At 44.1% G+C, this 12006-nt stretch overlaps 1 protein-coding gene across 1 annotated transcript in view; it reads left to right on the top strand.

The window, feature by feature from the left end:
- Nucleotides 1-12006, top strand: part of prok2 (prokineticin 2) — a 67938-nt gene that overhangs the window by 3601 nt on the left and 52331 nt on the right. The window contains exon 2 of the mRNA XM_070896533.1: nucleotides 5656-5827. Within this exon, the coding sequence (XP_070752634.1) occupies nucleotides 5656-5827 (172 nt within the window). The remainder of the gene's footprint in view (nucleotides 1-5655; nucleotides 5828-12006) is intronic.

Below are 12006 nucleotides of genomic sequence, written 5' to 3' on the forward strand. Positions count from 1 at the left end.
TGCCTCATCATAGGTCTTTAATGTTCAGGGACAAAGGGCTCAAGTTTCGGCCTGAGTTGCTCCTACTTCTTTGGAGCAACTAATTTAGAATGGAGTATCTTCGAAATTGCAATTCTCGGCATTTAGTTTGCTCCAATTCTAGTGAGTTAGAATAGTTTTGTTTTAGAACAGTATTTTTTTTCAAAAGGGGGCGTTTCCATCCACTTACGCCTGTTTTGCAAGTTTAGGCAGCGAAAACTTACTCCAAACTAACTTAGAATGGAGTAAGTGTAGATTTTTGTACGCTCAGAAAAACCTTGACTACACTTATAAATCAGGCGTAGCGAACGAGAGATGGGGGAGAGGGAAGTTTACAAAGATTACACACTTCACTTTTACAAATAAAGAGCCATCATCAATAATAAATGATAAATAAATCAATAAATCAACCAATAAATCAATCACAAAAAATTAAAAAATTTTTAAATTAAAAAAATTTAAAATCAATCAATAAATAAAAAAATTAAGTTTCTACTCACCTATTGCAGCACCGGGAGCCCTCCAACAGCGTACTGAGATGGGGCCCCCCCCATTGTCTGTCAGTGTCTCTCTGTGTTTCTGACAGCGAAGGGTAGGAGGAGAGAGGGGTGGAGGGGGGAGGAGGAGGAGGGAGAGAGGAGGGGAAGGAGGGGGGAGAGGAGGGGGAGGGAGGGGGATGAGGAGGGAGGAGAGGAGGGGGAGGGAGGGGAAGAGAGGAGGGGGGAGGGAGGAGAGGAGGAGGGAGGGAGAGAGGGGGAGAGGGGGATGGAGGGGGGAGAGGAGAGGGAAGGAGGGGGAAGGGCTGAACGGGAGGGAGGGGGAAGGGCTGAATGGGAGGGAGGGGGAGTCTGAATGTGAGTGAGGGAGGGGAAGAGGAGGGGGAGGGAGGGAGGGGGGAAAGAGTAGGGGAGGGAGGGGCGGAGAGGAGGGGGGAGGAAGAAGGGGCAGAGGAGGGGGGAGGCTGAATGGGAGGGAGGGAGGGGGAGAGGAGGGGGAAGGGAGGGGTGAGAGGAGGGGGAAGGGAGGGGGAGAGTTGGGGGGAGGGAGGGGGAGAGGAGGGGGGAAGGGGAGAGGAGGGGGAAGGGAGGGGGGGAGAGTTGGGGGGTAGGGGGAGAGGAGTGGGGAGGGAGGGGTGGGGGAGTGAAGGAGAGAGGCTGAACGGAAGGGAGAGGGGGGAGAGGAGGGATGAGGGAGGGGGAGAGGAGGAGGAGGGAGGAGAGAGGAGGGGTGAGGAAGGGGGAGATGGGGGAGAGGAGGGGAAGGGAGGGGGAGAGGAGGAGGAGGAGGGGGAGGAAGGGGGTGAGGAGGGTGGGAGAGGAGGGGGAAGGGAGGGGGGAGAGTTGGGGGGGAGGGAGGGGGAGAGGAGTGGGGAGGGAGCGGTGGGAGGAGGGGGAGGGAGGGAGGGTGGCTGAATGGGAGGAGGAGAGGATGGATGAGGGAGGGGGAGAGGAGGGGGAGGGAGGGGGAGGAGGGGAGGGAGGAGGAGGTGAGGGAGGAGGAGAGGAGGGGGAGGGAGGGGTGAGAGGAGGGGGGAGAGAGGGAGGGAGGGAGGGGGAGAGGAGGAGGAGGGGTGGGAGGAGAGGAGGGGGAGGCATCGGGGAGAGGAGGGGGTGGGAGGCGGAGGGGAAAGGGCTGAATGGGAGGGAGGGAGGCTGAACGGGACTGAGGGGGGTGAGCTGAATGGGAGTGACGGGCTGGGGGGAGCTGCACGGGAGGAAGCCCAAGTCCCAATCTTCAATGCCCGGGGAGCCCATTCAGCCAGGGCTAGGGGCAGCGTGCTTCGCACCCCTCCCACACAGCCTTCAGAGATTCGGGCTGCGAGGAGCTACTGCACATATGCGCACACTCTAGCGCGCATGTGCAGAGGTCCCAGCACCGCTTTCAGTGCCGGGACTTGGCTCCGCCCCCCACGCATTCTGCTGCGCTGTGCCAAGGGCCTGAATCGACCGGACTGCGGGGAGAATACGAAGGTAAATAATAGGCACCGTTTCTGCTCTAAAAAGTTGACGCACCTCATGGAGGTGCGCCGTTCTAACCCTGGGGGCAAACTTGGGCCCAAAATATGCAAGTCTTGAATGAAACAGCTTGCCAGTTTCAATTTCAGCTCTTAAAATAAAACTATCGCCAACATGAAACATTGTGAGTCTGAGGGTGGAGGAGAAGAGAGAGGAGTTCTAAAAACTAACGTAAAGCCTAAATTTTCCTGCTTTTTATTTTTTATTTGAACACTTCCTGGAATTAATTGTGAAATTAATATTAACTGGAATAATCTTCTATCCCAGGAAATACTTTGAAATCTTTGAAATAAAAACCAATCCTTCAAATGTTTCACTCCAGTCCAATTTGACTTTTTTAAATATACAGGTTTGAATTCTAAGGAAATTGTGGCGACATTTATTTGCCATTTGGAATTTCAATCTTTGCAGAATCGCCAAATTTTCCTTGCTGAAAATCCCAATAATTATGAAAAATGTTAAGCTGTTTATCCAACTAACTGTCAGTAAGTGAACATTTTCACCATAACTAAACGCAAGCCAAGAATCTTGTGAACTTTTCTCGTGGTAAATTGCTATTTTTAAATGAGAGTAGCATTATACAATGTAAAACACAAAATGATCTTGCTGCTAAAATGAAGCTGTGTTAAACTGACCTGACCTTTAAAATTCTAACTGTGGTTTGCAAATTGGAAGGTGCTGGTAATTTTTTGGCTCTAGGTCTGTGAAGAACCCAGCATGAAATGGATAGCTTTCTTTCACATTTATTTATGATTGGCCTTCATTGCGAGAGGGATGGAGTACAAAACCAGGGAGGTCCTGCTGCAACTGTATAGGGTATTGGTGAGGCCGCACCTGGAGTACTGCGTGCAGTTTTGGTCACCTTACTTAAGGAAGGATATACTAGCTTTGGAGGGGGTACAGAGACGATTCACGAGGCTGATTCCGGAGATGAGGGGGTTACCTTATGATGATAGATTGAGTAGACTGGGTCTTTACTCGTTGGAGTTCAGAAGGATGAGGGGTGATCTTATAGAAACATTTAAAATCATGAAAGGGATAGACAAGATAGAGGCAGAGAGGTTGTTTCCACTGATCGGGGAGATTAGGACTAGGGGGCACAGCCTCAAAATACGGGGAGACAATTTAAAACCGAGTTGAGAAGGAATTTCTTCTCCCAGAGGGTTGTGAATCTGTGGAATTCTCTGCCCAAGGAAGCAGTTGAGGCTAGCTCATTGAATGTATTCAAGTCACAGATAGATAGATTTTTAACCAATAAAGGAATTAAGGGTTACGGGGAGAGGGCGGGTAAATGGAGCTGAGTCCACGGCCAGATCAGCCATGATCATATTGAATGGCGGAGCAGGCTCGAGGGGCTAGATGGCCTACTCCTGTTCCTAATTCTTATGTTCTTATGTTCTTATTGTTTTGCATCTGTAACAAATTGTGACATCTGGAATGTGGTGTTTGAAAAGTGACGACACACACTAAACACAAAACTTGGATATTACCGGATCACCGTTGCCAGATATGCTGTTTTATAAGGTCAGTTTCATTATCCCATGGGATGCTCAACACAGTACTCACCTGCTGTGTGCAACTTGGCGTGTCACTTCAAGGAAAAAAATACTGCGATGGCCTCTGTTAATTAAAGGGTAATTGTTCTTAGACAAATTGTCGATTAAAAGTCAATTTGACTTTTTTGTACCTTTTTAAAGTGTGACTCCTAAAGCAAATTAGTAGGTATTTTCTATTGGTGGGAAACTTTATCTCTACACTAGAAATGATTGGATTTCTTTCTCGCTTTTAAAAATTATTTTATTTGGTGTAACAGAAATTTGTGCGACATCTGAAATGAGAAGGATGTAGTCAAAGCTATATATTTCCCGGGGCATTTCTCATGATAAGTAGGAAGGTCCACTGCTTTATTAGGACAGCATTGTTTTACCACGTAATACACAATGTAACATTCTGCTAAAGAATGAAGTTGCATCAGCTTTGGCTCAGTGGGCAGCACTCTCACCTCTGAGTCAGATGGTTGTGTGTTCAAGTCCCGCTCCAGAGACTTGAGCACATAATCTAGGCTGACACTCCACTGAGGGAATGCTGAATTATTCAATGTGCCACCTTTTGGATGAAATGTTAAACCAAGGCCCCATCTGCCCTCTCAGGTGGACATAAAAGATCCCACAGTACCATTCAAAGAAGAGCAGGGAAGTTTTCCTGATGTCCTGGCTAACATTTATCCTTCAACCAACATTTAAAATAGATGATCTGGTTGTTTAGTTCATTGCTGTTTTGTGGGAGCTTGCTGTGCATTTCTTACATCACAACAGTGACTACACTTCAAAAATACTTCTGACGAAAGGTCAGCAACCTGGAACGTTAACTCTGTTTCTCTCTCCACAGATGCTGCCTGACCTGCTGAGTATTTCCAGCAGTTTCTGTTCAGATTTCAAATTTCCAGCATCCACAGTATTTTGCTTTTGTACTCATGTTCAAAAGTACTTAATTGGTTGTAAAGCACTTTCCTGAGGTCATGAAAGGCATTAGATAAATAAATGCAAGTCTTTATTTCACAAAATGTGTGCCCCATTATGGTAACTCAGTCAAATTGTTGTCAAGCAATCACCGATTAGGTCAATCAGAGCATAATTGCTCATTGCGCAGATTTGAAAATTGGAATGTGCTTTTCAGTTTCAGGCTACAACTCAAAAGCACAGTGTCCACCGTACGCTCGCACTCTTCCGCGAGAGGTGGGCACCGGAGGGACTGGAGTGCATCATCACCCCTGGCAACCAAATTTTAATTTGATCCACTGATGTTAAACGTTTAATTTGTCGGTTTTAGTGACCGTTTAAAAAGGGGACACTTGATTTATTGTTTTACAAAATAGTTGCAACTCAAAGGCACCCAATATCATAACTTTGTTATCCATTTGCTCCAAAGTATGCTAGATGTACTTAAATGTATTAATAGATAGAGATTATATTCAATGTCCTAATGCACAAAAAGCAATGGAGAAGCATTTGAAGGATCCTTTTACATGTGACGTGAAATAATATTGTTGGAAGATCTACTTATCAACGAATAAGTTTTTACAAAGCCAATAAATTAGCATAAACATCAATAAAGATGGATTGTGGAACAACCCATAAGTGCCTCAGTATATTCATTGACCGCAAATAAACTTTTAAAAATTCTTAATGCAGCTATTTGTCTGAAAGTATTAACTTCCTTGTAATTGGATGTTGGCAAGTATTAGCAGGGATTGGAAATTACAGCACATACTGTCCTAACGCCGCTAACCTGAGTCCAAGCAGTAAATTACTGTGCTCGCTCCTGAACTTGCCTTAGCGGAATGAACTTTCCAACTTGATTCGTCAGGTAGTCTCTAATTATGTTTCAAAATGCCCTGCAAGTCTGGAAAGGGTTAGCGTGTGAGAACTGCGAACAGAGCTGGGACTGAGACAGGGTGCTGATTGCATGTGCTTTGGGAATGTTGGAGCCGCAGTTCCTGTCGCTTTTTTCCAAGTTTGCAATGCCGTATTGACAACTGGCATCGTGGCCACAGTTTTTTGATGAGTCATGTCGAGCATTGTATGACAGATCGCCCCTCTGCTCCGGCTCCGTTATATTACAGCCGCTCAGGTTCAACGACGGACATCAGTCAACCCGACAGAACGAGCAACCGGTATCACTGCACCAGGCCAGGCAAAAAAAAACTTTATCGAAAGAGCATCATGAAGAATTTTTCCTTCGCCCTCATCAGCTTTGCTGCTATCAGCTCGGCTTACACTGCCGTAATTACCGGGGTGAGTTAAATTTCTATTAAATTATTTCACCATTGGTTGGATTATGTCAACGTTTGAGCTATTAGGAGTAATAAACTAAATCACAGTTGTCCTGGATGAGGTTATATTCTGTGCTTCGAGTTTAAGTGTGCAGTTTAAAAGTTCCCCGTCTGCTAAATAGACTGCAGTCTACCTGTTGCAGTGACTGTTCTCAAATGAAGCATTATCTGCGGAGACACGGCTCAGTTTGATTTTAAAACGGCTATTGAATATCACATTAGAACTAATATTTGCCATTTGAAACTTGGGTTTTGTTTCCCTGTAGTTTTGGGGATGTGTGAAAAAAGATCTCCCTCTTCAGAGGCTGCAAAATTAAACAAAGCCTGCCAGATTTAATAACATTGCATCTTAGCTGGTTGCAGGAGTTTCTGGTATAATCGCCCTTAAACCAACATCTAAGCTTCAAAAAATATGAAAATTGATTTCGCAACAGTTCCGAACAGCACAGATTTCTGTAAAATTATTGTTACTGTCCTGATAATTTAGAATAAAAACAGAAAATGCTGCAAATACTCAGCAGTTCAGGCAGCATCTGTGGGGTGGGTGGGGGAACAGAGTTCACTTTTCAGGTCGATGACCTGGTCAGAGCTGAAACGTTAACTCCGTTCCTCTCTCCACAGATGCTGCCTGACCCGCTGAGTACTTCCAGCATTTTCTGTTTTATTTCAGATTTCCAGCATCCGCAGCATTTTGCTTCTGATAATTTAAAAGATTGACTTGGATGTGTTCAATGGTTTATTGCTATTCTCATAAATCACCAGGCTACAGGCAGGGCAACATCAGTTAACTGAAAAATATAGCAAGTATGAGTCAAGTGACATCATATCATTGTGGTTTTGAAGTCACAGAATCCATTTTCATCTGTGAAGTCAGTCATTTCAATTAACTGTCTTCCCCACCAACTAATCAACTGAAGATTTTGCACAAAATTTGCACTCAGAAAATCGCCATGCGTATTGTTTCACGTAAGACATTTTATCTTATCCAAAGAGTCTTTGAAATGTTTTATCTGAAATACAGCTGTTTGTCACAAGGCTGTGTTGCACCTGTGAGTTCCTATGGTGTTAATAGGTAATTTGAACATCTGTCCTATGGTTTATCGTTCTCTCTGAATTACATATTTTGCAGCTTTCCAACATGCTTCTATCCAAAGTGAAAATACTTGGAAGAAAAAGTGCTTTGGAAGGAATTATAATTATCAGGTTGCAGAAACAACAGTGACTTGCGTTTATATCGTATGTAAAGAAAGGAAGACTTGCATTTATATAGTGCCTTTCATAACCTCCGGGTGTCCCAAAGCGCTTTATAGTGTAGTGCAATCACTGTTGTAATGTAGGATATGCAACAGCCAACAAGTTCCCACACACAACAATATGATAAATAGCCAAATAATCCTTTTTTTGGTGGCGTTGGTTGAGGGATAAATATTGACCAGGACACTGGGGAGAACTCCCCTGCTCTTCTTCAAAATAATGCCATGGGATCTTTTACATCCACCTGAGAGGGCAGACAGGCAACACTTCTGGCAGAGCAGCATTCCCTCAGTACTGGACTGGCGTGTCAGCCGAGATTTAGTACTCAAGTCTCTGGAGAGGGACACCAACCTCTGACTCTGAAGCAAGAGTACTACCACGGAGCCATGGCTAATGGACCAAGCCTCCCGCCCAATAGATCCGGAAGACCTTCTGCCAGCCGGTCGCCTAATAGTTAAAGTCTACTGTACTTTGAATTAAATCAGTCATCAACTATAAATTATTTCTCAATAAAGATGTAATGTATACAAGATCGTTTTCTAGATCAGTATGTGGAGGAAACAACTAGGGAACAGGCTATTTTAGATCTAATATTGTGCAATGAGGAAAGGTTAATTAATAAGCTAGTAGTAAAGGGGCCTTTAGGGAAAAGAGGCCATAATATGATTTTGAAAGTGATTTAGTTAAATCTGAAGCTAGGGTCTTAAATCTAAACAAAGCAAACTTAAAAGGTATGATGGTAGACAAGCAATGGATAGCATTTAAAGAATTAATACATAATTACAACAAATATACAGTCCTTTTAAGGCACAAAAGCCCCACAGGAAAAGTGATCCAACCGTGGCTAATAAGAGAAGTCAAAAATATTATTAGATCAGAGGAAGAGGCTTATAATGTTGACAAAAACAGAAGTAAGTCTGAGGATTGGGAGAATTTCAGAATTCAGCAAAGAAGGACCAATAAATTGATAAAGAAAGGGAAAATAGAATATGAGCGTTGGCTAGCAAGAGACTTAAAAACAGATTGTAAAAGCTTCTATAGGTATGTAAAAAAGGATAAGATTAATGAAATAAACATGGGTCCCTTACAGGCTGAGGCAGGGGAAATTATAATGGGAAATAACGAAATGGCAGAGAAATTAAACCAATACTTTGTGTCTATCTTCACGGAAGAAGACGCAAAAAATCTTGCCGGAAATAGTGGAGAACCAAGGGTCTAGCAAGAATGAGGAACTGAAAGAAATTATTATTAATAAAACAATAGTACTGGAGAAATTAATGGGACTGAAAACCGATAAATCCCCTGGTCCTAATGGACAACATCCGAGGGTTTGAAAGAGGTGGCTATAGAAATAGTGGATACATTGGTTGTCATCTTCCAAAATTACACAGATTCCAGATCGATTCCCATGGATAGGAAGGTATCAAATGTAACCCCACTATTTAAGAAAGGAGGTAGAGAGAAAACGGGGAATTATAGACCAGTTAGCCTGACATCAAGCGTAGGAAAAAAAGTGTTAGAATCTATTATTGAGGACGTGGTAACAGGGCACTTAGAAAGATTGGCCAGAGTCAACACAGACTTATGAAAGGGAAATCATGTTTGACAAATCTGTTTAGAGTTTTTGAAGTTGTAACTAGCAGAATAGATAAGGGGGAACCAGTAGATGTGGTGTATTGGGATTTTCAGAAGGCATTCGATAAGATGTCACACAAGAGGTTATTAAACAAAATTAGGGCTCATGGGATTGGGGGTAATATACTAGCATGGATTAAGGATTGGTTAATGGACAGAAAACAGAGAATAGGAATAAACGGGTCATTTTCGAGTTGGCAGATTGTAACTAGTGGGGTATCACAAGGAACAGTGCTTGGGCCCCAGCTATTCACAAACTATATCAATGATTTGGATGAGGGGATCAAATGTAATATATCCAAGTTTGCTGATAAAAAGCTAGGTGGGAATGTAAGTTGTGAGGAGGATGCAAAGAGGCTTCAAGGGGATATAGACAGGCTAGGTGAGTGGACAACAATGGCAAATGGGATATAATGTGGAGAAATGTGAAGTTATCCACTTTGGTAGGAAAAATAGAAAAGCAGATTATTTTTTAAATGGTGAGGGATTGAGAAATGTTGGTGTTCAGAGGGACCTGTGTGTCCTTGTACACGAATCACTGAAAGTTAACATGCAGGTACAGCAAGCAATTAAGAGAGCAAATGGTATGTTGGCTTTAGTGCGAGAGGATTTGAGCATAAGAGTAAAGACATCTTACTGCAATTATATAGGGGTCTAGTGAGAGCACATCTGGAGTATTGTGTACAGTTTTGGTCTCCTTACCGAAGGAAGGATATACTTGCCATAGAGGGAGTGCAACGAAGGTTCACCAGATTGATTCCTGGGATGGGGGGATCATCCTATGAATAGAGATTGAGCAGACTGGGCCTACATTCTCTAGTGATTAGAAGAATGAGAAGCGATCTCATTGAAACATGCAAAATTCTTACAAGGCTTGACAGGCTAGATTCAGGGAGGATATTTCAGAATAGTCACAGTCTCAGAATAAGGGATTGGCCATTTAGGACTGAGCTGGATTCTTTACTCAGAGGGTGGTAAATCTTTGGAATTCTCTACCCCTGAGGGCTGTGGAAGCTCAATTGTTGAGTATATTCAAGACAGAGATCGATAGATTTTTGGATATTAAGGAAATCAAGGGATATGGGGATAGTGCAGGCAAGTCCCTTGAAACGAGGATGACTTGCTTCCACACCACAGAAGGATGAGTTCACAGGTGTTTCAATGAAGGACCCGAACTACATCCTGAAGGGTGGAAGGTGCCTGTGCGTGGATTTTTTTAACGTGTGGTGGCCGTTGCACATCAGCCACCACACGGGCTTGACAGAGCGAGGTCTTGGGTCCAGTGACAAGGATTAACCAAGTCGACTGGAGACCAGCCCTGCTGCATGGACCTAGTACGCACAAATATCGCAGTGTGGGCTGGCCCGTGCTGCCCCTGGGTCCCTGGTCCCGAACTCACGCCTCCCCTGGGCCCCGATCACATCCCTCTACAGTCTCTCGGCGCTCCTTCGCCCCGACCTCGCCACTCCTGCTGTATCTGCCCACGTTCCAATCACCGACCTGGACCTTGATGACTATGTACCTGGCTACAGAGACGATGCAAAGCTGCATGAAGAGAAGGAGGAGGCTGTATAATAACGGACCAACCTCAAGGATAGAGGAAGCCTGGTGCCTCAGGACAGAATATGATATTTAGAGGGGGCTGAAGGCAAATTAACCAAAAAAGAAAACCTATTTTTCAATGCATGTGGATGATAAGTAGAGTTGAGGTCAAATATCAGCCATGATCTCATTGAATTGTGGCCTACTCCTGCTTCTATTTCTTATGTTCTTATGTAATTACACCACCATTGTTAGTCTTGCAATGTTATTGTATTCATCCACTAATTGTACGTTCCCATGTTTCTATCAGAAAAGGCTATAGTAGTCCATCTGGTGCTCCCCAAAACAAATACCACTCAATTGCCCATTTCTTCAAATATCCATTCAATTCTCCCATAAGGCCACATAGTACGCATGCCAGATACGAGACTCCCTAAGCAAATGCTTTATGCGGAGCTCCTTCATGGTAAACGAGCCAAAGGAGGACAGCGGAAACGTTATAGGGACACCCTCAAAGCCTCCCTGGTAAAGTGCGACATCACCACTGATACATGGGAGACCCTGGCCGCAGACCGCCTCAGGTGGAGAAAGTCCATCCGGGAGGACGTTGAGCTCAAGTCTCGGCACAAAGAGCACGGAGAGGCCAAGCGTAGGCTGCGGAAGGAGCGCGTGGCAAACCAGCCCCACCGATCCCTTCCCTCGACAAATGTCTGTCCCACCTGTAACAGGGTCTGTGGCTCTCGTATCGGACTGTTCAGCCATCAAAGAACTCACTTTGGGAGTGGAAGCAAGTCCTCCTCGATTCCGAGGGATTGCCTATGATGAAAATAATCAAACCTAAACTGTATACTGATCCTCTCTCTTCTAAGCTTGAGCTTGTATCCCCTGGTTCTAGAGTTTGTGCCATTCTCAAACATATTATCCAAGTTCAATTTATCTCTTCCCTTAAGAATAACATTTCTGTTGAGTCTTCGTTTCTCCACAGTAAATAATGCCAGGCTCCTCTTGGTACAAATGCCTAAAGCTACAACTTGGTTTGGTTGCTCTTGACTGAACTGTTACCAATGCCTGGATATAATTGCTGTAATATGGTGACCAGAATTGTGCACAGCAGTCCAGATGTGGCCACATCAGTGTCTTCCCTCTCCTCCTAAAAGACACTCCTTAAAACCGAACTTATTAACCAAGCTTTTGGTCACCTAGTCCCAATATCTCCTTCTTTGGCTCAGATTCAAATTTATTTTGTTCGATGAAGCGCTTTGGGATATTTTACGATATTAAATGTGCTATACAAATGTAAGTTGTTGTTGTTATACAGATTCATTACTGCCTCCTCGGATTTGTGCTCTATCCCTCTGGCGACAATCACAATATCCAGTTAGCTTTCCTTACTGCTACAGCACAATGTGCTGCTGTTTGCAGTAAGCTATTCACCAGTAACCCCAGATCCCTCTCCTCTCATTTGTGTTCTGCAGCTGAGAACCATTTACTTTATATTCTGACTTTTTATTTCCCTTCCTTATGTTGCATTTGTGTACATTAAATGCTAGTTCCCAATCATCAGCTCACCTTCCCAACCTAGCGTCCTTTGTATTGCGTTTGCCTGTTCCCTATTGTTTGAACCCCAAAATTTAGCTTTGCTTCTGTTCCCAGTTCCAGATATATCTTATACACAGCAACAGCTCCAGTATTGATCCCTGTGGCACCTGC

This window comes from Pristiophorus japonicus, chromosome 12 (genome assembly GCF_044704955.1).
Source record: "Pristiophorus japonicus isolate sPriJap1 chromosome 12, sPriJap1.hap1, whole genome shotgun sequence".
In the NCBI taxonomy this organism is placed as follows: Eukaryota; Metazoa; Chordata; class Chondrichthyes; family Pristiophoridae; genus Pristiophorus; species Pristiophorus japonicus.